We start from the raw sequence: 26,662 nt of genomic DNA, 5'->3' as shown, positions 1-26,662 counted from the left end.
TAAAAACCTGATTTCTTTCATTTTTCTCAAAACCCTTAACCTCTCACTCTCTCTGCCGCCGCTCTTTCCCTCTCCTCACTCTAAAAAATTGCTCCAAATCCTTAGTTTTTGATCAGAAATCATTCATACTTCAACTCCTAATCTTGCTTTTATCATCAAATCGTGCAAAACAACTTCACATTCCTCTCAATCCGAAATTTTCAAGGTAATATTTCAAAAACCCTCTATTTTATTATTTTTTTTGATCTTAGGACTAGTTTTAATTAGTTCTAGGATGAACATTATATCGTTCATTGATTGTTTGATGATTACAAACTAGATTTTACAACTAATTTCATCAAAAACTCACAAATTTTCAATGAATTTTTGAATTTTCGAAATATATTAAAAAATTCGAAAATCTTAATTTAATTTTTAAATTTGATGTTTTTGATTCAATTATGTTGTTTTCATGAAAAACTATACATATTATAATTTTCAAACATTGTTTTCTAAATAGTTTTTCAAAACTATGCCCATTAGGATTCGGTTTAGAGAACCTTGAATTATTGCGGACTCAATCGAGTTTTAGGATTGATTATTGTGCATACATATGTTTCAAAATTGCAGGTTACATTCCTTATTTCATTCCTTAACCATGTCAAATCCTAAACGCCCTAAGACCTCATCAAGTCGTTCAAACCGACCTACTAATCCTATTCCTCCTCAACCTCAAAATCCAAACCCGAATGACCAAAAGATGAACATTATAAGTTCCTGTTTTAATATGTTTGAGCGTCGTAGGGATGAACTCTACCATAGGTATAGAACTCCTTCCAATCTTACAAAATCTGGGAATAATGTATTCCCTCTGTTCAATCCATGGTAGACATCAACTTTCAATACCTACCGACTCTCAAGTCCTGGAAGTTTGATAAACTATTTCACCTTAAACCAATTGTTTATCATCAGTTAGTCCGCATTTTCTACTCTAATGCGGTATGTATTCAAAACCAGACTCAATGTGGGACTATAGGAATTATATCCTACCTTTTAGGATAATATATTCATATTGACTCCGAGTCTATCGCTAGGCAATTTGGGCTAGATGACAATGGTCTATACAATGAGAAAGAAACTGTGGCATATCCCTATATTCCTAATGCTAGTATCAGTACCTTACGTACTCATCACGATCGTTTTCTACATTTAATGATCTCTTGGTGGTTTCAACCATCCGGAAGAAGGTACTCCACTCTCCGTGTCAGGGATTTATGGTGGATGCATTGCATCCAACATAATAGAAAGATCAATTTGCCACATATTATTTTTAGTGAATTAGTAAATACCATAAATGTTGTCCCTTCTAAAAATGTTGAAACTTTAGTTTATGGGTGTCTACTTAGCAATCTTTTTATCAAACTTGGTCTTAACGTCTCTCTCGAAATTCCCATCCCTTTCTAAAACCAAATCAATCTCACCTCGTTGAAGAAAGCTGATTGGAAACAGGACGAGGAAACTGGTCTATGGGTCTTTCAACCCAATAAGTAAACTCTGGGAGCTAGTTCTTCACGGGCTTCTCCTAGCTCTTCTCGTACTTCTCCTCCAACACCAGCTGTAGACGAATATCATGAACTTCAAGGGCTATTTCAAGATATTGACGATCCCGACAATACACCGGAACCAGCACAACAAGAGGATCAAGTACCTCCATATTTCTGTTCATTTTTTGAGACATTTGATCTACGGTTTGCTTCCATCGAATCCCATTTATCTGCAAACAACGAAGCGGTGAATCATCGCTTAGACACTTTAGAAGTTCAACAAATGGAGTTTCAAAGGGAGATGCTTGCACGTATGGATGCTCTTACTCTTGAGATGCAAGCACGATTTCCTCCTCCTCCTGATCATTCTATGGACGAGTAGACCTTGCTTTGCATTTTGAATGCTTTCATATTGTTTTACTTTATTTGTTTGGATTTTAATTTTGGTTGCTTTGGATATTTGAACTTATTATATATATATTTGGTTTAGTTTTCTTTTTGAGCATAATGATAATTAATTTTTGCATCATTTACATATTAGTTGCATTATGACCAATTTTTACCATTTCACATTTTTATTATGAATATTGATGGGACTAATGGCTAATATCTTTTTTTATTGTGATCTTAGCAGCTTAATCTTTAAATTAATAAATCAATTGGCTAGGTTTTTCAAAACCTTGTTTAAAAATGTTTAGAGTCTTTTTCATTTAACAAAAAGGGGGAGAAGTGTTATAGTAAGGGGGAGTAATTTTTCAAAACTTGATTTCAAAATCTTAAAATTACTAAAATGTTTTGTTATATCAAAAAGGGGAAGATTGTTGAAAACATTTTGATTTTTCAATATAACAAATTAAGTATAAATGAATTTTAAGATTTTACAAATGATTTTCTAAGTGTATTCGATTTAATTACTCTAATATCAAAATATTACTCCAAGTCTTTCAAAGATCAAATTCAATCCTTACTAAAGTGTAAAATTGTGTTTTAATCTTAAAATATTTTTGAAACAATTTTCACAAAGTATTTCGAACCAAAAAAATCCTAAAATCAATTTTTTCCAAAGAGTGTACCGATGCACCAATCCATGCATCAATACACCATTGAATAAATTGAACATCGAATGCATTTTATGCATCGATGCACTCTGACTTGTTTGAAACATCGAATGCACTTCATCCATCGATGCACTAAGGGTCCAACGGTCGAAATATTTGAATTTTACACATAGTGTACTGATGCACTAGCCTTATGCATCGATGCACCAGACGCTCCCAACTATTTTATTAATTGTTTTCATACTTAAACGGCTTTATTGACTCCACTAATCATCCCCAATGTTCAGAATCAATTGAAGGAGTATTTAAACAAGCTTAGAAGCCATTGATCAACAACAAGAAACAACAATCAACAAGAATCAAGAGAGAATCAAAGAGAAAACATCAAACCTCAAGTTTGAGCATTTTCAAGCCTATTTCATTCAATATTCATTTTTGCTTTCAAGAACACTTATTGTGCTCAATTGTATTATTTTTTAGTGTTCTTTCTTTGTTATAAAATTGTGCAAACATCTTGCCTTGTGAGGATTTTCTTGTAAGTTTGCAAAATTTGTATTGTTCTCTTTGGGAGAAAGTGTTCTCAAGAATTTGGGGTATAATTCTTGAGGAATTTATAAGGTTACTCTTTGTCCTCAAAAGAAAGACAAATTAGTGAATTTGTGGAAAATCCTTAGTGTGGATAGCTAAGGTAGTGGACGTAGACTTTGGTTGAGAAAGTCGAACCACTCTAAATTGTTGTGCAAATCTTTTCAATTTTCTGCAAAAGCTTCCACCGAAATTTTAAATTGCCAATTCACCCCCCTCTTGGCCATATTCATCGATCGATTAACTCAACATCTTCATACTGCGATTTTTTCCTGTTCTTTTTGTTTGTTGTTTCGTGCTTGAGGTTTGGTTTAAGTATGCAATTTGATTCAAGGTGTTCAGATTCTATGTGAGTTTTTTAGTCAATTTCTGGAGTTAGTTTGCGTTAACTAAAATTGCATGCAAGGTGTTTGTGTAAAAGCCATAATGATTCAGTCTTTTGATCGTTTGTTATATTTCAGTTTGAGGGAGAGTATTTCTTGTCTTCCTTCGGAATTTGGTTTTTTGTATATGGAGAATCTACCAAACTCTTTTCTTTGGAAGGGTTTTGGCAGATTGTGGGATGCTTTGGTGAGGTTCTGTGAGTGTTCTTTCTCAAGAAGAGGAGTTGAGTTGGCTCTACTTTTGGTTTCTTTTATGATGTTGGTCCTGCTAGTGAAGTTTGCAAGGATTTAGAGTTTCTATAATTGCTTGAGTTTGGTGCGTGTTTGTAAGGGGTTGGGGAGGTTTTAGTTTTTGTTCTTCAGATATTGTTTGTGGTGTTCTCAAAGTTGTTGCTAAGTGTTTTCTGGTGGTTTTCTTCCTTTCATCGTTTATTGCCTATGTGTTTTTGGTTGTTTAGGGGCTGTGCTTTGGTGGGTGGTGTATGTCCTGAGCTTTGATGGTCTACTGTGTGTGAATTATTTATTATGTTAGTTTTCCATGTGTTCTTCAGCAGTTCCGTGTGTTCTAGATCTTGTGGGGTCATTTCTTTCAATCCATGAAGAAACAAGAATTTGAGTTCATTTTGATTAAGCCAGATTGTTTCTGGATGTGTTGTGTGCTTCGGTGGTACCGGAGTATTGTTCTGTTATCATTATTGGTTGGGTTTTCCCTTCAAATTCCTTATGGTGGTTCATGAAGAAGAAATAGTTTTCATCGTTGGCACTTTGACCGGTGGTGGTGTGGTGAATTCAGCAGTTGACGGGGTTGAGAGTTTTCCTAGGTTGAAGGTGGTTTTCGTTTGCAGTTGCTGGTTTCGAGATCCCTGCATGTTAATATTTTTGGTGGAAATAAGGTGGTTGTTAAGTGATTGGTAGCTCTTTTCGATGCTTCAGGGTTTTTTTATTGGTTTAGGGTGAGCATGGTATGGGCGTTTGAGTGGAGCAGGAAGTGGTGAGTAAGTGGGAGCATGGGTGGTTTTGTGTGGTTGTAGTGCTAGCATGGGTGGTGTTCCCACTTCTTACAAAAAGCAACGTGTTTTCTAATGGTTTGTACCAAGTATAGTATGTTGGGTTTGTCCTGGTGTTTTATAGTGCCATTAGGTTCATACCATTGGCATTGTTGTTTGTGTATGGTACTCAGTGTTTCCTCTATGTATATTGTCGACTTAACTGTGTTAGTTATTATGTGTCAGATTTGAGCTTGTGGTAAGGGGTTCGATTTGAACCATGTAATTGTGTTATGTGTGTTTGATCTTGACCACCTTAAGGTTCACTCTTTTTCCTTCATTTAGGATTAGGAATGTTTTTTAATGAGGTCCTTGAGGTGGTGTACTTTGTTATCTTTCTTAATACAAAGTACTCTCTTTAAAAAAAGAGAGAAACTACACCACTAGGCCACCACTTAAGACGATAATTAATTGAATTATTTAAACAATAAATACTTATATATTTGAATTTAATTCTTATATATATTTATATCTCTCATTTGTTCGAAAGATGATTCCAAGATCTCTTAGAATAACAACTATCATTTTAATAATTGAGAATTTAAATTTACATTTAAAGACATTTGACATTATTTTTTTATTAAATAGTGTGGTATTACATTTTCAAGATAAATGTTGAGATTCGAGCTCACATAAATTAAGCTAACATAATCGACCAATTAATGGATGTCATACGTTCATCATTATTAAATTCATATGTGTATGGCATAATCCCTTATTTGATATATAATAAAAAAGATTGATCATTTTAATTAAAAAAATTGAATGAATGAGTAAAATGGAATAAATTGATAATATTAATGACAAAAACAAAACTTTTCAAAATATGGTAGCTTACTCAAAGTTGAGGTGTAATTTACCCTTTATTAAATTTGATTAAAGACAGCGTATTACTATTTTAAAGAAAACGACTTCTCTACCGCTGGATGAACGAAACCACCACCGAAACGACGTCGTTTTGGTAGTGGGTTGGCTTTTGGGGGATCAGTAGATGGCTATGCTTATTTGTCTTCTTCAGGTCACCAAACTCACAAATTCTTTTTTAAAAAAGAGAGGAAAAAACAAAATAAACCTCACGAAGGCGCTTCAAGAAATCAACTACCACAAATAATTCGGGTTTGAATTCTAATCCTTTTATTTCTGGGTCTTTTTGTAATCATGATTTTAGTTCAATTTTCATGTTGGTTTTAATCGTTGAAATTTAGGCTGCGGAATGTTACGGGATTTGGTTTGATGAGTTAGAGAGGGTGTTGACTGGTGAGTCGATTTGTGCGAAGAATTGAAACGCGTGGAAGCAGGTGGTGGGTGGGTAGGCGGAGACCGCGGAGGAGAAGTGAGCAGAGATGCCGGAGGAGGATTTGGTGGATATAAAGTTCAGGCTTTATGACGGGTCGGATATCGGGCCGTTTCGGTACTCCGCCACATCCACGGTGGATATGCTTAAGCAAAGAATTGTCTCTGATTGGCCCAAAGGTTTGTCATCAACAATTCTCCTTGTTTCATTTCTTTTTCTAGTTGCTTATGAAGTTTTTGCTGTTGGATTTGTGTTTAGTGATTGAATTTTGCATTTGTTGTAAATTTCTAGGCAAATTTATGTTAAATTTAGAAGACATGGTTTGCTAGATGGTATATATTAATCGTGCAGAGGTGATCCAGTTCAGAGTTTGTTCTTAATTATTGTAAAAACAAATGAAGAAAGCTGTAAGGTTAGCAGTACAATGCAATAAATAGGGAAAATTGATAGCACAAGGTGATAGCAGAGTTTTATGATAGGCAATTTTAGGATCTTGGATTCTATCTTTTTGCTGCAAGATAGTGTCTTTAGATTCTTAAAGTAGCCACAGACTATGTTACCTGGATTTATTTTCGCTAAAGTATTCCTGTCCGACATAGTTGGAAATAGGTATAGGAATATGATTCTTCGAGCGTATGAGATTAAATTTTAAAAAACTGAGCATACTCATGAGTCATGCCATCTCTTACCATTGAGTTTGGATGGCAGAGGCTACCAATGGCCTAATAAAGGGTGGAGATCCTCTTATACAGATGTTGTACCTGCTTCAATGATGCATCTATTGCATGTGATCAATGTGGAAATGATTAATAGGAATTGCAAAATGTCATTATGACTGTATATTTAGAGAGAAGGCTAAACTTGGCTGCTCCGTGAATACGTGTTATTATTGTGAACTGTTGGATTATTACTGAAATATTCCATGGATGCTATTGACTCTTGTTCTTTCTTCAAGTAAATGGATTGCTAAAGTAATGATTCATGATTTTATTTCAAGTATTGTGAAATAACTTCAAAGAGTGCATTGCCTTTTGCTCCATTGTCTTGTGGCCTACATCTATTAACAATCTTCAGACTTATTTTCCCATAAGACCCACAAGAAAGCATAAAGGCTAATAGTTTGAAGCATTCTGTTTTAAATCTTCCTTAATGTTGTGTCTGTCCTTAGGTAAGACAATTGTTCCAAAGGCAGTGAATGAAGTCAAACTGATAAGCTCTGGCAAAATTTTGGAGAACGACAAGACTGTTGGTCAGTGTAAAATACCCTTTGGTGATGCTGCAGGTGGGGTTACCATAATGCATGTTGTAGTTCAGCCTTCACTTGCAAAAACTAAAACAGGTATTCTTGTCTCTATCTTCATGTAGAGCTTTTCTCGTACAAGTTTAAGAATTTTTTCTTTTTGGCAATTAAGATTAGCTTTCTTGCCAAAGTCGATATCAGGATATTCCTGTTAATTTAATTTTTACCTGAATTAGTAGTGATACTACAAGCCAAAACTTCTAATTGCTTGACTGGTAGCCAATGTTTAGATGTATAATTTATATTGTCCTTCTGATGGATGTGATATATGTAATCCAATTTAAAGGTGGAGGATTTTCTCAATTTTAAAAATTAATCATTTCTTACAAGCATTTTGGGAGAACAATGTGGAAAGTGAGAACTATTGTTTAAACTTTATCGTTGATCATTGATGAGCATGTTGCTTGAGTTATGATGAGCCTACTAGAGGCCATCTTTTCCTTTTCCTTCATTCATTACTAAGAGATGCTCATAGACATTTTTTGCTTCTTTCTACATTTCCTCCCACATGTATTTGCATCTGGATTGCTTCGTCAAGTCAGTTACCCATGATTCACTAACAAATTGCGATGATAATAATAATAATATACCTTTTCATAAAACTTAATGTATCACTTTACCCATATGTGCTTGATTTTCTGTCTGAACAGAAAAAAAGGTTGATGATTCACCCAGAAAGATTGTATGTTCCTGTTCCATTTTATGAAACCAAAACTTGTAGAGTTGGAGCTTCTGGTAAGAATGTTTAAGAATGTAAACATCGTCTTTGAGTATCCGGTGTGTGTTCGCTGCAAAGCCCATGTTTCAAGTTCTTAATGAAGTGATGAAGATGTGCATTTTTATTTACTTCAGTTCCATTTATGATTTGTTTCCAAATACTAGCATGAATCATTTGTAAAGTTGTATAGACTACTCCATGCAAACACAATATGCAAACATCAAATTGTAAGGAGAAATGCTTTTGTATAAATGCTTTCGATTACTAATAATTTGTTTAAATGTTATCTCTATGCTTGATATTGGGACGAACGGTGTGTGTTGTATTTGTGTCTAATATGAGTGTTCTGTTTTCTATATATTTGGAATATCATACTCTCGAAAGCCATGTAATGCAGGTCACAAATAACGTATGAATAATATACCTTTATCGTTCGGATGATGGAGGATTTCAACTTTTCAAGCTTTGAATTTGATAAGTACATCTAAGCAAGATTCTAACAAACTTTAAAAGCATATAGTTATTTCAATATTACAATCTTAGTGATAGGCGATGAGAGTAACCCGAACCAAGTCTGTTTAATCCAATTAGTTCATGCAATCACGATTTAAGATGTTTCATTTATAGGTTAAAAGATTCGAATTATAACATTTCTAGCCATCAAATAGGTCAAAAGATTCGAATTCCAACATTCCCAATACCATCTTGTTTCATCCAATATATTGTAGACTCAAATTCTTAACATTCCTAAATTTCACCAAGTTTACAACCTTGCCTTCCTTTATAAATTCCTATACTTCAAAATTAAATCTTTATCCAACCTTCATCTACATTTTACCATCACATTTTCTTACCTCCTATAGAATTTACTCTCTGTCTCTATCCATTACAATCTATGTTGAACAGATTTGTCTTTTTCTTGGTATAATAAAAAAAGTTATATGGCAAAGACTATTATAGAACCTTTATCTCATATTTCAATATATTTTTCCCATGTCAGGATCAAACAACATATTTCAATAGAGAAAACATCGATAGTCCTCTAAATCACAGTCACAGTTTCAAATTCTCGCAATATATGCTTCAAAATATACTAAAATATTCCTCAAATTCCATATGCCACATTCACAAAAACCCTCAAATCAGAACTCATGTTCCACCATCTTCTCACGACAATTCCGATCAACGAACTCGTCTTTTCAACCGACATCAAGAAACATTAACATGACAAACACTTTACAGTATCACATCAAATCTTTTTAATCAATCGAATCTCCAACAAAGGACTCAAACCAGTAAATGAAACCAATAGGATCATATGAATATATGCATGGAAGCCAATCAAGTGTTCGCTTTTACGATATTATTACTAAGAACAGACCACACTAGAGACTGAAAGAGGGTAAGAGAAGGTATTAGCATATTGAAACTCGATAACCCCACCATTGATCAAGGGCTTGCCGTCGTTAACGAGACAATCGTTGTAGCTCAGGCGCTTGAATATGTTCGGGTTGATAAGATGAGCAGAGCTGAACCAGCCGCAGGTTACGTGAATCCCAGAGATGTCGCAGCCAGTGGCACAGATGTTGAGGATTTCGACCGTGTAGGTGGGAATGCCGCACGGGAGTGGGGCAGTAGGTCCCTGGTTTATCTCTATGTCAGCTTTGCTACACTTCTCTCCCCGTATCCGGTTCGGTTCCGCCATCACTGTACCTGAAGCCAAAAAAGGACAAAACCAGAATGTGTTCAGTTCAATTTAGAATTATAGTATTAAATTGTGGTCGCATATGCAACATAAAAACATAGTTATTTTTAAAAAATAAATCACGTCCACAGCCACAACCTCAATTTAGCACTATGTTTAGAACCCATACTTTAAAATAAAATTTCCGATAGTGAAAGTCAAAGCTATCATCAATAAACTAAACAAAACAATGGTAATGTGAAAACCTCACCAAAAAAACTTAACCAATAAGGGAAAAGTTCTGCAGACAAATTACACTTTTTAGTAGGATGATTCACAGGAATTGTAAGGAAAAGGAAACAGACAAATTTTAACCCAAAAAGGCCTGCTATAAAGTAGGGACACTATCTGCAAATTGCTTTAAAGTTTTAACTTTTTTTCTATTCAAAAAAATGATAAATTCAAACACTAAAAACATAACTTTTCTCCAAATATATCACAGATTCTATTTGATTAACAAAAATATACATTTTAATCCATAGGCTAGCATAAAAAGATGGTGCTAAATTGTGAACTAGGTGGGCTAAACTTTAAAGCCATTAGCTTTTCATTTATGAAGGCAAAAGAGGAAGAAAAAATTCGATGGGATATTAATGCCCATCTCAAAGATGCTATCAACAGTGACTGAATCATCAATATTCAATGCCAAGATGACAACCATTGTTAACAGTGCACGTTAGCTTCAACCGTAACGGAAAAAAACAACAAAAGAAATACAACAGACGTGTGCGCCTCTGACATTTTTGAATCGTACGCATTGGTATTTGTTTCCACGGAATTTTAACCTCATCATCCCAGAAGAAGCCCCACATTCTAAAACAACAAAAACCCTGCTTTTTTTTTGGCATCATATGATGAAGAACAAAAGTTGGTACTTACGAAGAAGCTTGCGATGTGGCGTGAAAAGGGTGTTGATGTTCCTTTGATGGAACCTTACCCTCAATAGCTTCAAATCAAATGAGCCATTGATGTTTTTACCCTGACCTACAACAAAATCCCAGAAAGAAATAGCAAAAAATGAAGGGAATTTAAAAGGAAAAAACATGGAGAACCCCCATGTTTCTGAAAGAGGTGTCATCGTCCACTTTGATAAAAGGAAGCAAATATATATTAAAATAATGGAGCAAAAAAGGTATCTATGCATGTAAATTACGCACCTGAGAAAAGGGCGACGAGGAAAAGAAATAACACAGCGAAGGAAAACAAGGATAGTACCAAAAGGAATCGCCGATTCATCGGTGAAAATAGAGAAACCCTCATATCAGATTCTCTTCTCGAAAATAAAAAAACCAAGTTCTTAAAAGTCAACAAGTAGACTCGGAGAGCCTGAAACGGGTGAGTTGAGCCTGAGTTGATAAGGGAATATGTTCAAAACGCCATGGAAAAAAACCCAGAAGCAAAGAGATTCTCTATTTTCGTTTGTTGGGTGTTTAGAAACTGGGAAAATCTGCATAAAAACAAGATTGAAAATGAATATATACATATACATATACATATACGTATAAATATACCACATCCATCCATCAGAATAAATATATCAATAAAATGAAAGGGGATGAAAAACAACCGTCAGATCAGAAGGCGGAGGCGATTCAGATTCTGACTAGAACCAAACAGAAAGTGTACAAAAACCGACTAGGTTTTACGAGAGGTGAAGTACAGGCACCAAAACAGATTAAACGGTGACCTAAGCGACGGCGATTCGTACCAGTCCAACTCATTAAACAAAGAGTTTGAAAACCCATTTTCATTTCAATGTTCTTGTTTTTTTCCTTATTATCTCAAGAAACGAAAGTGTTTCTTCTATGGTGAGAAAAGTAACAGTTCGTGAGGGAAAGGAAAAAGCGAAAGAAATGTTTGGAGTGAAAGAGAAAGGAGTTGGACAAACCCATAAAAAACATACACAGTGAAACTTAAATAAAAACGGGCGTAGAAAATTAAATTTCAGTAGCTACAAAGAGGTGTTGGAATTTACTGAGCAGATGACAGAGCAAATAGTACTACAGTACACAATCAATGCAAACAGCAATGCAGAGGAGAATCAGGCAAGATAGAATTGCATTTTTATTTGCATGAATTATGTTAATGGGTTTATTTTCCTCTTTTTTACTAAGCATATATATTTGAAGAGAGACAATTTGCAGATAGAAGATCGCGGAAGACGGAAATGATAAAAACAATAAAATCCAAGAAAAGTTCATTGCAAGTATTGATCTAAAACCCAAATTTCAACTACATTTAACCATTTTTCTTCGTTTACAGCTTACAATCTAATAAGAAACAAAAGGAAAACAAGGAGAGGCTCTTCACCTTATGAGAATGAAGTATATAGATAGTGGCAGAAAACATTCAACACTTGAACGAATGCGTTTTGGGATCTCTTTTAGCTCGAAAATGGAGCTCAGGATCAGAGAGATGATAAGTAAGGCCAAGGGCCAAGGTAGGAGGCAAACAAAACTGCGTGTGATTTATAGTTTCAGAAAGGGAAATAACATCTTTTTGAAATTATGAGGTTTTGGTTGTATTGAAATTATTCAGGATGGCATGAATTAAACGAATTCAATAATTAAAGAAATATTTGTTATCTTAGGAGTCTCGGTCTTAAGTATTTCTTAATTATTTGATAATAAACGTTTAATCACTCTTATAATCACTGATGTTCGAACTTGTAACCTCTAGAAACAACAATGATTCATTTAACCACCGAAATAAGTTGAACTTCATACCACGAGTCTAAATATTATATCTACATGAGTGTTGAAATATTCACTATTAAATAATTAAAAATATTTTAAATCGATATCTTCATATAATCACCCAGCTAAATAAAAATCTAATTACCTCATCTTCTAACAAAATTAATCAAATCATATCAATCAGCATTATAACATTCTTTAAAAAAATGATCACACTAGTTGTGGAAAGTATCTCTAGGAATATTCTTTGTTACGTCAAAAATGTCGTAGAGAATCTCTTTAATAGATAATTATACACGTCTTGGGTACTAAATTCACAATTTGTGACATGTTAGTAATCATGTCAATTTAACTAATACTTAATCAAAGCACAATTAATTAAATTTAAAATTAAAGGTTTTAGGACTCTCAACGCTATTAAAATATTTTTAGGGGAAACAATAAATATGCATTTTTATTTTATAATTTTCACATTTAAAAAATCATTTTTCTCAGCTAAATGTATCCATAATTTGATTTTTTTTTTCTTTTTATTAGTATGAGATAATTACAAGATAATAAATGTTCGAAAAACTCTCAATCATTTGACAATGAATGTGCAAACATCCCTACAAACGTCGTTCTCGAACCCATAATTTCTAAGAATAACAATCATCCCTATAACGGTTGAGATTATTAGTTCGTGTGATTTTTTGTTTTATTTTTAATCTTAAATGTCAGTTTGAAGATTATTATTATTTTTATTAATAACAGACGTGCAAATTAGGATAAGCAATATGTACATATTAAATGCCCACCTCTAATGGAATTAATTATAGAAAAAGCTTAAAGTGATAATCACAATAGCAAAAGGAATAAGTAATTTTTATTTCTAATAATGGAGCAAACAAATATTCAGAATTATGGGCAATAACTTTTGCAATACATTATCAAAGAACAAAGGGTAAGGATATGATCAAATCAAAACATGTTGTCAAAAAAAGAAACAATGTAATGGCCAAAAGGGATGAATGGGTGATGTTAGATGATACACAAATAGGTCAAAACAACCAATTGGGTATGTGATAATTCAAACTTTAAAGGGCATGTGAATTAAGGTGCATTTCCACTTCAAAATTCTTCTTCTTCTTATAACTGGATTTTGACAGGTGATTTGGTATTTTTCCTCTTTTACAATTGTTCTTAGATAAATTCGAAATTAATGATAAATTTCTTCAAATTAAATATTGAAAAAAAAGTTTTTTTTCTCTCCCTCTTAAATTAAATAAATGATATATATGAATAAATATTATTATCGACATGGAGGATAAAGAGAAAATACTATGATTACTCGTTGATAAAATAATATTACCACAATTCAATCAACACTTATCTTCGGTGATTACGACCGTTAATATCCAACGTGAGGATCAAAGCAAGGATAAATAAACTAAATAATCAAATAAAAAAAGTCAAATTCAATCTTAAAAAAGAATGTTCCATAAAAACAAATAAAACCATTTATAATTTTATACGAAAATAAAAAAATAATACAATCATAGTAGTAGGCATTAAATGAAGAGTCTTGTGAAGATGATGAGTGGGGAGATGAATGGAAAGGAGGAATAGGCCCTAACCTAAGGACAAACAGGAAGAGGGCAAAAAGGTGGGGGACATGGGGTTTGACACTTCGGCTTTTCCTTGTTTTGGGGGTCTTAATTTATTTGAGATTTAAAATTTAAAATAGGAAATGAGATGTTGTCAATTGGGAAAGATAAATGCACCCCACTGAATGTATGCTTTGGGGCGTAAGAAAGTCGAGTTTATGGGCAAATTGATGTTTGATTCTACTTTCATGAAATTTGAATTTCCATGTTTTTTTATCCCGTTAACTAGTCTATCCGGAAACTGCATCGGATTATAGAATTCAAGAATCACTTCCGGTTGCTTTGCTAGCGAAAAGGGAAATTACCATTGCGACAACAAAATGGCGCGACAGTCGCTGTGGACGCTCTTGCTTGTTGTCGGGGGATTTCATCATCTCCAGAATCCTAACTTTGTCAAGCAACTCTTGGATGGTATTGGACGCTTCTTACAATGCAAACCGTTCTCAACATTCATGTCCCTTTTGAGAAAAACAAAGCATATCGAATACGTAAAAGTAGATGAAATGAACGAAATTCGTGTTTTATCGGCGCCATCAAACGGGTGCAGGAAGAGAATGAAACCTTAAACTTTACTTTGGATATGAATAACAGTAGAAAGAGGGTGGATGGAATACAACACCTTTAGCTTTTTTCTCAACTTCTCTTCCTCTTTGTCTCTTTTATCTCTCTCCTCCGAGAATATGCTAATGATACTTTCTTGTTCAAGGCTCAATTGCTCAATTTTTTTCAGTGCCTCTGAAAGCTGATATATAAAATAAATAAATAAAAAGAAGTGAAACAATTCCTTGCATTTTACTTAAGCTAGATGGAGAAGGGGGCATAACCTCAATTTCGAGTGATTGACGCCGGTTTCTCTCCTGTTGCAAATCGTTGAGCAATTGATGTTGATGTCCTCCCTCATATTTTTCTAATATGCAAAAAGTAATAAGGACCTTTTAGATTAAAGTCGGGTCATTCTGAAACCCATAAATGACCAAAGCACAAAAATAACCTTCGACTTTGATTGTGCATGTAACAAACTTTTGACTGCTCCCATTAGCTTGTTTCTCAGGCAAGACCTCACACACATCATCGCTGACATCTTGTGTAGGAGGAGAAGATGATTTAAAAGAGCTTATTCCTTTCCCGGATTTTGTGGTGACCTTCGTAGTATCTATTGTTGCCTTTTCCCTATTGTCATACTTGTTAAACACACGTCCGTTTCCACCATCCACTGGTTTAGGAATCCCTGACTTCCTTTTCCTCTTTTGTTCCAATTTGAGGGTGAATACAACTTGTCCGAGTCTGTAGACATTCTCTTGCTGCTGTATGTACTCTTCTTATTTGATCGAGTAGATTGTTGCGGATCATAATCAAGAAAGGTATCTACAGGATAAAAATTCTAGACATCAATCAGGGAGTAACTTAAAGTTCACTGTCGACAACAAGCATGTCTTTAGAGAGAGAGAGAGAGAGAGAGAAATGTCATACCTCTGTCTAAAGACTGTTCTATACCTTTCTTATTCCGCCGTGGAGCATAGCCAATTCTATGATAATTGGTGGTCTTAAAATAAAGAAGTCAAAAGCAATTAGAAATTAGCTTGAATCCAAAGTAGAGCAGTAGAAAGAGAAGTTAGCATTGCTCGAAACAAACCAGTAAGCTTTTTGCATTTCTTTTAGTCATGCTTCGAGTCTAGCAAGAACCGTTGTACGCTCAAAACCCTGCTTATCATGAACTGGCTCAATAAAATTAGCCTCCAAAACACCTGTCATAAGAAGGAAGCACATTAGACCCTTTTTTTTTGGGGGGGGGGGGGACAGTACGTTGGTACATAAACAAATAAACTAAATAAGTGCGTCAAGTGCCGAAAATATACCTATAACCCCACGCCCATCACTTCAGGCAGCATTCCAGACCCTCCAAAATGGCTCGAGAAATAGGTTATAAAGGAGGCATTAGGCAAGAGGAATGTCTAAAGGAAAATACATGGAAGGTAAATTTGACTAGCGTGATGCAAAGTGCAAAAACACGCTGTCATTAAATGCATCAATTAAAATACAAGTGAAATAAATGTTATAAGCAATCCTTGTGATACATTGTACAAGAAAATATAAAGCAAACCTCGATGAGTCGGTTTTTGTGATAAACATTGAAACCTTGAACATCAATATGATATTTTGCATCTTTCACAAAACCAATGGTCACCACAGCAGCCAGCTGATGACAAAAGTGCAAGAAAACCAGGCATCAAACAAGCATATAGCAAAGCACATCGAAGATAAATATATTTCTATTCAATTATTACATTCAAATCCTTGGGGGCACCCTCGGCACTGGGATTTGGTCGATAGGTTATTATCTCGGTGAGCATCATATCATTAACTATGTTGTGGTGCTCAACATCTTTCCCACGTAAGATGATTCTGAATTTAGCTGGAAGTCTCAAATAAAGTATCGATTCATAACTCTGCCAGATGAACACGGGAAAAAAATATAAATCAATTACATATGCCAATAAATAAATGTGCTATCTCCAGCGAAGGCATAGTAAAATACAAAGAGCTTTTACCATGGGTAAAAATCATAAATTTTCTGCCATGGAAAAAGAGGAAATTGATGTTAGTTACCCTCAATGAATGTCCTAGAGTTGGGATACTCTTTTGCCATTTGTATATTTTTCTCATCACGGTTAACACCTCTGAGTTGGATATCCTGCCAAGAATAATTCACCCCATAAGTTCAACATCACAAATGCATTCTATGCTGTTTGTATTTAGATTTTAATAGTAAAGAAAAAGTCCAGAACGTTCGAGACATACATGTTGATCCGCATGAAAATCAAGCTCCAAGAGTCCCTGGTCATCCTCCCAGAGATTATATATAATAATTCGTGTGCCATTGTCTTTCAGATAAAATCAATTATTAATCAGATGTCTAGCGGATTACAAGGGAAGGTGCATCAAGTAAAAGATGGTATGAGAAAAGAGATGAAAAACCTAGTACATTCAACCAATTTGCAATTAATCCACACGGTGATGGTACCTTATGTTTAAATGGAGATAGAAACTTGCTATCCTTTTCTTTTCTCTTTACTAGGAACATGGAGCTTCTTGAATATTAAACGGTTTATGGATCCATGTCAGGAAATGAACCATTGAACATATACTTGATTCTTTGGATCTCCAGTAGAATAGGAGTGTATATCCTTCCAAGTTAATCTTATCAAATTTTATTAACAAAACTAGAGCTTAAATTTCTATGTTCTTGTTGAAAAAAAAAACAAAGCTCAGCATCAATGTTACATTGCAGAGAACTACTAGAGACGCAAACCCAAGTCTCGCATTCTCACAACCATGTATCTATCATGAAGCTGGTAATACTTGCACCAACTGCTTTATTACCTCAATCACAATAGCAGCGCAGACCAGCTCCTGCTTGGGTTGGTGCTGTGTGAAGGATGCTTCACGTGAATATAATGGAGGTGGTGGGATCTTTGGGGGGGGGGGGGGAATAGAAATTAGAAAGCTTTTCATGTTTTAGTGATCAATTTGTTACTTTTGAAACTTCAGTGGAGAAATCAGAAATTTATTCAAATATTAGTGATCATTTGTGTACTTTACTCTTTTTATTTTTTAAATTCACTTCAGCAATTCGTTAAATGTCTAACGGAAGTTAACCCTCAGTGATTATATCTTAAATAAAAACGAAAGTGACCAAATATTATGTTTATCCTTTATATATTTATAAATTTAGTAAGGAAAAATATACAAAACTTAAACGAAAGTGATCAATCATGTAGTTTACCTTTTATATATTTATATAATATTTAAATTTAATAAAAAGTATATATAATATTTAAATTAAAAAACTAAGAGTAGTAATTATTTAATATGGTCATTTCATATGAATCCAAAGTATTTTGATCATCTCAATTAGGTCTGATCAATTTTTAATTTTAAAAAATTAGGTTTACTTTGAGTTAGATCAAATTTTTTTAAATGTAAAGTCGGGTCGGGTCGGGTCGAGTTTGAGTTTATGATAATAAAAAAACCGACTCAACATAAAATTATAATTATCCTTAATACATTTATTCATAATAATATTTATTTCTATATTATTATTTTTCATTTAGATCCTTATTTACCTAATTAATAAAAATGAATTATATATATAAGTCGAGTCGGATCAGGTTGAGTGCAATTTTTTACCTAAAATATTAGGTCGAGTTTTAGGTCGGATAGAAAAGGTCGAATAGGACTCTCTTAAACTCATATCGATCGAATACGGAAGAAGAATTTAACTCAGATTAAATTCAGATAAACCAAAAATTCGACCTGATACATTATCATATCTAAATTATATATTCCGTACGTTCACTCATACTCATGTAATAAAATATAATGTTTTTAATTGAATTGACATGTGTTGAATAAATAATATAGAATCTGGATTACATGGTTAGTCCTACTACGTGTTGTGAATCTTTCGTCACCATAATAATTAGCCTCTTATCCCACACTCTTAACTTTTCTTCAGATTCTTCCCTAAAGGAATACTATATATATATATATATATATACACACATACATACATACATACATACATACATAAAACTCCCCATTAATTTACAATGTGCTCTGCTCTCCATGAGCTGAATAACAACAATCCCCAACACAAGAGGTTTCTGTTTTGTCTTTCGTTTTACTCATTATTAGTTGAGTTTTTTTAATTATTGTTGTTGGTTGATCATATGTTCAGTTCAATGTTTGATTCAATTTATTGTTGTTTTAATTTTATCCACTAGGAAGCATGGAGGTTGAAGAAGACCAACAAGTTGGCTCTCAATAGTTTTTTTTTTTTTCTTATCAAGAAATATCTTTCTCTCTTCTTTTTCTCAGTGGAGTGCAATGGATATCGTAAAGAGGAAATGGAAGAACATGGTCATGAAGGTCTGGGATAGATTCTGCAACACATCGAGATCGCCGACGTCTCCGAACAGCCACCGCGCCGAAAACGTAGCGCCTGAAGGGTGTTTCTTCGTCTACGTTGGACCCCAAAGACGAAGATTCGTGATCAAGGCCGAGATCGCCAACCATCCGTCGTTCCAGATGTTGTTAGAAGACGCCGAGCTCGAGTACGGCTTCAGCAATGAAGGTCCACTCCTCCTTCCTTGTGATGTTGATCTGTTCAACCGAGTTTTAGCAGAGATCGACAATGGCGAGGATCGAGAAATGACTCCGATTTGCAGCTTCGCTTACAGCCGCCCTGCTCGTCGGCCAACCATGAATAAAGGCCATGGATCGTATAAACTTCTCACTCCATCTTGAATGCTCGCAGTTCCCTCTTTTCTTCCAAAAATGGGATTAGATGTTTTGGGGAAGATGATGCAAATACATCAACGTAATTGAAAAATGGTGCAGTGTAACCTTCATAATTTATTAGTACAAACAGCTTTTACTTAAAATCTAATGCATAGTTATATTTGTCATATTATAGAATTGATTTTATCTGATATATGAATTATTAATGATAATGTTAAAAGATTGATTAGTTAAAGGATATGAAACTTCAAAAACTTTGATCTTTAAATAAGTTTTAAAGACTTCATCAGACAGAAAATCAACAAAAATATTATTTATAAAAGAAATTCGATATATATTATATTGTGTAAAAGTTTTCAACTTTATATAGATTTAGGAATGTTAGATAAATAAAAATAAATAACTGAAATTAATATTAAAAAATAAAAAAAAATATTTATTAAAAAAATAAAAAAAAAATATCAACCATTTATTTTAAGTATCTAACGATCATAAATAATCATAAATATGTTACGTAACATAATCATTAACCACCGATGGTGAGATGACCACGGTGTTTCCTTCAAGTCAGAGGGAATAGGGGATCCACATTTAAAATGAGCTTTTGTTTTGGTTCACTTTGTAACGTAGGCATTTTTAACTTATTATTATTATTTTATATTTGAAATGACTATATGGTTCTACTCAATTTTACATCTAAACATTATATATTTAAAAAGAAATAACTTGGAAAATAAATAAATTTATTTATTTTAAAATTTTTAAAAAAACAATGAGTAAATGAAGTGAATAATACAAAAATTACATTTGTGAAACTATAATTGAAATTTCTTGAATATTACTTTTTATTATGTTTTCATTAAACATGAACCACTTGAATCAACCCCTATTGATATAATATCATATTTAATATTCCCTTAATCGCTAATCATTAAATTTGGTCGTTAAATTAATGAAAATGATGGCATGGAATGGTATAATCTCGTAACTATGCATTGCAAGTCCTCCATGGTAAAGTCTTGAAAACTTCATAAGCTTTGTCAACACATTTAGCATACATGTCAATAAGAGCAGCGCCAAGCTTTGGATTTAAAAACATCGTCTTTTTATCTTAGAGTCATGCACCCACTAACCAATTTCCGAACCTCCCAAATTAGCAGAAGCGAAGAGTACATAAACCGAAGTCAATTCATTTAATCCAACCCCATAATTCTTCATTCGATTAAGCAAATCAACACTTTATTCATACCTCTTTTGCTTCACATATCTTGTTATAATCCCAGTCCAAGTAACCACATTTCACCGAGGGATTCTATCGAACAACCGCGCAGATCCAAAGTCACCAAAAGAACTATCAAAGAAGATAAAGAATGTACCTCAGAACTAAATCGTTTGTCACTTAACATGGTGTTGAAAAGCGAATGCGAGTGGCTCGGTTATTTGGTCGAACACTTGGTGGCCGTAAATGAGACCGGACAAGCGAACTAAAGCTTCGATGAGTTTGGGAAGGTACATATCGATGCCAACTATATTGCCATGTGTTGACAATGTCAATGCCAATACCATGAACATGTCATTTTTAATTAACGTAAAGGGTTTCATATCAACATAATCCCCATTGATACAAGTAACTGGGCATAAATAACAGTTAGCAAGAGCAAAAGAGTAACTAATTCCTTGATTCTCCTGAGCTTAACCTAAGCTGGCTACATACAAAAGCAAGTAGAGTCGAACCTCGATAATCAAGAAGCTTTGTATCACATATCCAACTGCGCTTTTTGACGGGATGAAACTTCAAGCAACACTGCACCCACGGCGGGTTTCTGGCACCATCATTTGATGGCACTCCAAGCAATTGAATTAGCTTCCGTCTCGGTGCATCAGTGGATGAAGCATTGAAAATTTTCTCCTAAACAAATGCAGCAAAATAAAATTGAACAATTTACAAGTCATGAGGAATGACAAAATGATGTACTAGTAAACTTCAATTTCACATGACAAATGAAATATTTTACAAAATGGTCCTAGTTTACAATATTAGGAACTTGGAAGGCTTTATCCACTGGATTGCTAGGCCAGCTAATTTAGAGGCAGATGTTTTAGCAAAGTCGGGAATCGGCTGAGATAGGATGTGGGTTTGGGGTTTATTTTTGGTTTTTCTTGTTTGTGGCTGTATCTATTGTTTGAATTTTCTGGTTGTAATCTCCGACTGTTTATTTATCCTGATATGAATAAAATTTGAGACACTCTTCCTCCTTTCACTGATTTCTGGTTCACCTTATGGTGTTTCATCAATCATGAAGGGGGTTTTTAATGAGGTCTCCATTTCTTATCAAAAAAAAAAAGTTTGCAATATTGGATTCAAGAGTTCATGTAAAATGATTTTACACCAGAACAGTCTAAAGATTATATATATCACCACAAAAGTTATAAATGTGAAAAGAAATGGTCGAATAAATGTCCTTACCCCATCTTCAGCATAAGCATAGATTCGGGTAGTTGGATCCACTAGGGTAAACCTAACCCTATAAATTCTACCACGAGATCGAAAATCCTCAACTCGGATTATACACCTGAATTTCATTGCTACCTGGAAGGTTACCCGAGCAACAAATAAGAACAACTCCAGTTAAACATTATTATCTGGTTTTTGTATTGCTGCCAGCCTGCCACGGCATTCGAGATAAGTCTCATATGAAACCATGGCCACTCCCCATTTACCCTTCACAGAAACCCCTTGAAAAAGATGAAACCATTGAGCTTAGTCATCCCTACCAGTGGTGGTTAAAAGATTATATTAGGTATAACCACCTATCACGTGCCATTTTCACCAACCATCTTTCTCACTTGCATCAAGATAAAAGGAGAGAGTAGTCCCAATCGAGACAATTGCAATCAAACAGAGAAGAGAACCATTTGTCATACAAAAATGAACAGAAAACAAACGGTGCTCAACTACTCGGTCCATCCTGACACCCAATGCCAGTTGGAACTACTACAGCTATCAAACCCAAACTTAAGCAACCAAAATATGTACACTATAAAGCCCAAACCAATTGTTGCAGCAAAAAAGTTTCAAATTTCAACCGAGTTCAAGACAAACTCAACCAGATCCTTGACAGACCAATAATATAGGTGGCTGTGTGTGAGGGAAGAAAAGAGATTGCAGATTATGCAAAATTTAAAACGATCTTAAAGATGCTGAGGCATATTTTGGGCATTTTTGTATCAAAAGAAAGATGTGGCTGGGAGAGTGGGGAGAATGTCATCCATCAATGCATAATACCTTCTGATCAAAACAAAATGCAGAAGGGTGCAATACCTTTTGATGTGTGAGAAGGTCCATCAATGTAACAAATGGCGCATCATTGCAGTTAACCTCTGATCAAGGGCATACAAAAATTAAAAATACAACATCAAAAACAAATTTCAATAAGTTCCAGGGAAAATGTGTTAACTGCGTCCAGGAGATTGAATCCAATATGGCATCCGATCTAGTTTACGTATTGATCGACGATCATAATTGCTGACATGTATGGATATGGTAAGAGAGTGAAGCATTGAAAATTTCTGACCCGCTGACCAATTTTCAGCAACTGAAGGATATCCGTTCTGCAGTTCACATCAAGTCGCATTCTTAAGATGGTTCCAGCAGTAGGAAATGTAGATAGCACATCTCTTGATGTTGGCAACGGTTCAAAATGTAGAGGAAGTGGATTATGCACTTCATCTTCCAGCCTGTGGAGCGTACTCAATAAATGAATAAATCTGTTAGATTACAAGTAAATAAGGACTAGACATAGCAAGCATCAATAGGGTGCTTGTACAGGTAGAAGCTGTTTTGTTAGCCATAAGTCATAAATGAAGTCAACTTTAATCATAAGATGTAATACTGTTGATAGACAGATCTCAATTTTATCAAGATACTGTGCCCCAAAGAAGGTGAGGTATACACATGTTCTCCCTTTAATGTATTCCTTCTTCTTTTCTTTTTACAGCAAATAAGTAACAAGTTAACAACAATAATAGTAACAGAAAACAGCTAGCTCACGCGGGCCGACTACCTCACTAATTATGTACAAATGTAAACAACTCTTTGAAGTTTTAAGTACTTGACTAAAAGATGAAAAAACTAGGTTGCTAGGAAATCTTTTGCATTCTAAAGCATTTCTGTATTTAACACTATCTTAGCTTCTCTTTCAACAGTTTTTGAACAACTAAACACAAATAACACTTCAACAGTTCAAAACTATTATTTATTCTATTTTTAGTGGACCAGAATGTTGTGTTGCTAAGGAAGTTTCCTAATAAGACTCCAAAATTCAAATCTCTAGAAGATTGGTAAATTAGCCTTTAAAGTTTCCATAGACACCTATGTGATTTTATATTATGGTAGGTTTAGCATTAAGGAAATTACAAGTAATTATGTTTATGTCATAAAATCATGGATGCCTAACATTTTGTTCTCTTGCAATCTTTTTCTTTCTCATCATTTTCTAAATCTCCCCAAATTATTTTACATCCATATCTGTTTTTTTCCCTTTCAAAGTATATATCAGATTTCAATAACCTTAACACATTACCCTAAGTAAGAACAAAATGTAAACATCATAAAGAAATTAAGGCTCACACTGTGCAGACAGCTAGAATAACACCAGCAACTTTTGACCTCAATCACATCCCCAAACGATCCCTAATAAATCTTGCACAAATGCTCAGACCAATTTATCCTATTAAATCCATCAAATATGTCCCAATTGCCAAAATATTCCAGAATTTCTTCTTCACTTTCAGCAAGTCGGACAGCCTTATGCTTGGCACTTTCTATCTTTAATCAACCTACTAAAGACTAAAGATTCAACTCCATCTCTCATATATAGATCTCAAGAAACCTAATCTTCTCCATGCATAGACAGGATAGGATAACAAACTGAAATATCGCAAGTGTTAAGAGTTTCAACAAAGTATAGTTAAAAAAAAAGTTGAAATATGAACTAAGCAATATTAAGGGGGCAGAAAATACACTTTGGATATCAGAGCATACCTTGACACGTGAAAGGTGAATAATGTCTCCAACAGACGCAGCAAGAGGAAGATCATCTATTTGTTGAGCAAATAAATGCACGGGAATCCTGAACTCATGTGACTCGTCAATTATTTTCAGCTTACAGATATAATCTGCAAAGAAACCATAAACTCTGGGCGATCAAAATAAGTTTACAACAATCAGGAAAAAAAACGATCAAGAACGTCAGCGAAAAAGAGAAGAATTATTCCAAAAAAAGAATCGTCTTCCGCATCTCCACAAATTTCATAGAAAGATTGTAAACAGTAAGGAAAAAATGGTGTCATCCTAGCCAGTCACAATCACATTTGAACTAAGCTTCGGATCTCGATATATTGCCGAGCAGACAAAAAAAAGAGTTAAGAAATGGCGGTACTTACAGATGCCTTTGGTTCTATGGGGCGGACTGAGGTCGGCAATGGCGGCAACTTTCTGGTTAATGCAAGTAATGGCGTCCTTTATCTTAAGAAACTTGTAATCACCCATCTCTCTGTCTGCAATTTGTTATGGATTCAATGTCTAATTTTATAAATAAATAAAAATCCGGGAAGGGAAGAATATAAGGGAAAAGGAGGCCAAATTTATTTTTTAAAGGGTTATATATATATATTTTTTTTTAGGAAAAAATACTCCTAAAATGATTTTAAAAAACGCAATTCTACATTTGGCCATTGAACTTATACCCTCTTCACGGGGAAATTTTTTTTAATAATTGAATGAAAAAAAAGAATTTATAAAATAATACGGTTATGAAACTATTTGTTTGAATGAAGTATTTATTACAATATTGAAAAGACAGAGTATTTATGTTCAAACTTCAGTGGGGACCAAAACGATAAAGATGTAAAAGTATGCATAGAAGGACACGTTCTCCCCTCAAAGGATTGTTTCAAGTACCTAAGGTCTATGATACATAAAGATGAGGGTGTAGATGATGATGTAACACACCGTATAAAGGCGGGATGGCTAAAGTTGAGGGCTGCTACTGGAGTTTTGTGTGACAAGAAGGTGCCTCTAAAACTTAAGGGAAAATTTTATAGAATGGCAATAAGACCAGCGTTGTTGTATGGATTAGAATGTTGGGCAACCAAGAAGGATCATGTAAGGAGGATAGAGGCTGCAGAAATGAGAATGCTTCGATGGACATGCGGTAGGACTCTGTGGGATATGACAACAAACTCTACTATTAGGATGTCCTTGGGGGTGGTGCATGTTTCTGAAAAATTGAGGGAGGGAAGACTACGGTGGTTTGGGCATGTCCTTAGGCGACTACCGTCGGATGCGGTCAGGAGGGTATAGTCGATTACAGTCGATGGTGCCAGAAGGAGAGGACGACCAAGGCGGAAGTGGGAAGACTGCTTGAGATCTGATTTGATGGATTTAGCCCTTACCGAGGACATGACCTCTGATAGGAAAGTATGGAGACTAAATACTAGGGTAGTCGAGTAGTGTGGGTCACATCTCTAGGGTGTATCATCTCTGTCTTCTTTTAATGCCTTTGTAGTAATTTCCATGAATTCTACTTTTTATACGTTTCTGTTATTGGTATTTATGAAGGCTTAGAACTGGGCTTGCTATCGTGGACTTCTGTGTAATATTCTCTTCACTTTTAAATTTAGTCGGGTCTTACGTTTCTGCCTATATGAAGAGATTTTTTCGCAGGGATTTATTTGCAGGGATTACTTCCCATTTCAAACGCGCATGTAATATTAATGATATTTATGACTGCATATGAATACTGTTCAACTATGTATTTATGTATTTATTTATACATGCTTTGCATTTTATCTATATTTTTAATTTTCTGACTGCCGGAGGTCTTCCACGGAAGCTACTCTCAACCTGGCGTTGGGGGCAGCCTACTACCCTACCTCCCCCTTACCCCATTGCATATGGGAATTGGGTTTTGTTGTTGTTGTTGTTGTTATTGAAGTGTTTATTACAATAATTATGGAAAACCTATAGATCATCATGCGACACCATTAAGTTTGAATAGGAGAAACGTTAGTATTGTAATGCGTTTCCTTCAACTCTTAATCACTCCTATAAGAATTTAATAATTTTTTAAAAAAAAATAAGTTAAGAATTCAAAAATTAGATTTGTAAGAAAAGGGAATGTGGAGTTGGTAGGATAAGAGCTGAGAAAAGAATAAGAATTGCAGAGATAACAAGCCTACATCAACGGATACAAAAATTAAAGAGAAAATAACCCAGTGACCGAAAATGTCTTATAATATACGATTTTGATCAAATTTTTTTCGATTTTCCAAAATGACCAACAAAATCGCAATGCGGTCTCTAAA

At 34.4% G+C, this 26,662-nt stretch overlaps 5 protein-coding genes and 1 pseudogene across 6 annotated transcripts; 2 read left to right on the top strand and 4 right to left on the bottom strand.

The window, feature by feature from the left end:
• The first annotated feature begins 5,617 nt into the window (after positions 1-5,617).
• Positions 5,618-8,188, top strand: LOC120193451 (membrane-anchored ubiquitin-fold protein 3-like). Its single transcript, XM_039195939.1, has 4 exons — positions 5,618-5,711; positions 5,801-6,068; positions 7,058-7,228; positions 7,840-8,188. Exons 2-4 carry the CDS (start codon positions 5,939-5,941, stop codon positions 7,893-7,895), a joined length of 357 nt encoding a protein of 118 aa, XP_039051870.1. The 5' UTR covers positions 5,618-5,711; positions 5,801-5,938; the 3' UTR covers positions 7,896-8,188.
• Positions 8,189-8,986: 798 nt separating this feature from the next.
• Positions 8,987-11,080, bottom strand: LOC120193490 (protein TAPETUM DETERMINANT 1-like). Its single transcript, XM_039195972.1, has 3 exons — positions 10,809-11,080; positions 10,531-10,635; positions 8,987-9,620 (listed from the first exon to the last, which is right to left on the bottom strand). Exons 1-3 carry the CDS (start codon positions 10,909-10,911, stop codon positions 9,277-9,279), a joined length of 552 nt encoding a protein of 183 aa, XP_039051903.1. The 5' UTR covers positions 10,912-11,080; the 3' UTR covers positions 8,987-9,276.
• Positions 11,081-14,246: 3,166 nt separating this feature from the next.
• LOC120193559 lies at positions 14,247-16,885 on the bottom strand (annotated as a pseudogene).
• A 1,995-nt stretch (positions 16,886-18,880) lies between these two features.
• Positions 18,881-19,300, top strand: LOC120193558 (auxin-responsive protein SAUR71-like). Its single transcript, XM_039196045.1, has one exon. It carries the CDS (start codon positions 18,881-18,883, stop codon positions 19,298-19,300), a length of 420 nt encoding a protein of 139 aa, XP_039051976.1.
• Positions 19,301-20,931: 1,631 nt separating this feature from the next.
• Positions 20,932-23,427, bottom strand: LOC120193697 (protection of telomeres protein 1b-like). Of its 2 annotated transcripts, XM_039196132.1 has the most exons (4): positions 22,772-23,427; positions 22,617-22,697; positions 21,762-21,884; positions 20,932-21,203 (listed from the first exon to the last, which is right to left on the bottom strand). In XM_039196132.1, exons 2-4 carry the CDS (start codon positions 22,638-22,640, stop codon positions 20,964-20,966), a joined length of 387 nt encoding a protein of 128 aa, XP_039052063.1. In that variant the 5' UTR covers positions 22,641-22,697; positions 22,772-23,427; the 3' UTR covers positions 20,932-20,963. The 2 variants fall into 2 exon arrangements, with proteins under 2 accessions (XP_039052063.1, XP_039052065.1); XM_039196134.1 differs by having other exon boundaries at positions 22,617-23,427.
• On the bottom strand, positions 22,640-24,849 carry LOC120193557. The gene is made up of 4 exons (XM_039196044.1): positions 24,740-24,849; positions 24,187-24,472; positions 22,870-23,032; positions 22,640-22,675 (listed from the first exon to the last, which is right to left on the bottom strand). Exons 1-4 carry the CDS (start codon positions 24,843-24,845, stop codon positions 22,640-22,642), a joined length of 591 nt encoding a protein of 196 aa, XP_039051975.1. The 5' UTR covers positions 24,846-24,849.
• Between the last annotated feature and the right edge of the window lie 1,813 nt (positions 24,850-26,662).

Source organism: Hibiscus syriacus, unplaced genomic scaffold (genome assembly GCF_006381635.1).
Source record: "Hibiscus syriacus cultivar Baekdansim isolate YM2019G1 unplaced genomic scaffold, ASM638163v2 tig00116996_pilon, whole genome shotgun sequence".
Lineage (NCBI taxonomy): Eukaryota > Viridiplantae > Streptophyta > Magnoliopsida > Malvales > Malvaceae > Hibiscus > Hibiscus syriacus.
The sequence above is the reverse complement of the archived record's forward strand: the minus strand, read 5'-3'. Positions and strand labels throughout refer to the sequence as shown.

Bases quoted from the DNA above. Each gene is read 5' to 3' on its own strand.
- LOC120193451 (XM_039195939.1), top strand. From the start codon at position 5,939: ATGCCGGAGGAGGATTTGGTGGATATAAAGTTCAGGCTTTATGACGGG. The intron at 6,069-7,057 runs GTTTGTCATCAA...GTCTGTCCTTAG, and splicing joins TGTCTCTGATTGGCCCAAAG to GTAAGACAATTGTTCCAAAG. The intron at 7,229-7,839 runs GTATTCTTGTCT...CTGTCTGAACAG, and splicing joins ACTTGCAAAAACTAAAACAG to AAAAAAAGGTTGATGATTCA.
- LOC120193558 (XM_039196045.1), top strand. From the start codon at position 18,881: ATGGATATCGTAAAGAGGAAATGGAAGAACATGGTCATGAAGGTCTGG.
- LOC120193697 (XM_039196134.1), bottom strand. From the start codon at position 22,640: ATGGACCTTCTCACACATCAAAAG. The intron at 21,885-22,616 runs GTATTGCACCCT...GTAACCTTCCAG, and splicing joins ACCTTCTCACACATCAAAAG to GTAGCAATGAAATTCAGGTG. The intron at 21,204-21,761 runs GTAAGGACATTT...GCATTTGTTTAG, and splicing joins ATGCTTATGCTGAAGATGGG to GAGAAAATTTTCAATGCTTC.
- LOC120193557 (XM_039196044.1), bottom strand. From the start codon at position 24,845: ATGGGTGATTACAAGTTTCTTAAGATAAAGGACGCCATTACTTGCATT. The intron at 24,473-24,739 runs GTAAGTACCGCC...GTTTCTTTGCAG, and splicing joins CCATAGAACCAAAGGCATCT to ATTATATCTGTAAGCTGAAA. The intron at 22,676-22,869 runs GTCAGAAATTTT...GCCCTTGATCAG, and splicing joins TGCTGAAAATTGGTCAGCGG to AGGTTAACTGCAATGATGCG.
- LOC120193490 (XM_039195972.1), bottom strand. From the start codon at position 10,911: ATGAGGGTTTCTCTATTTTCACCGATGAATCGGCGATTCCTTTTGGTA. The intron at 10,636-10,808 runs GTGCGTAATTTA...ATTTTGTTGTAG, and splicing joins CCTCGTCGCCCTTTTCTCAG to GTCAGGGTAAAAACATCAAT. The intron at 9,621-10,530 runs GTAAGTACCAAC...TTTTGGCTTCAG, and splicing joins GCCACATCGCAAGCTTCTTC to GTACAGTGATGGCGGAACCG.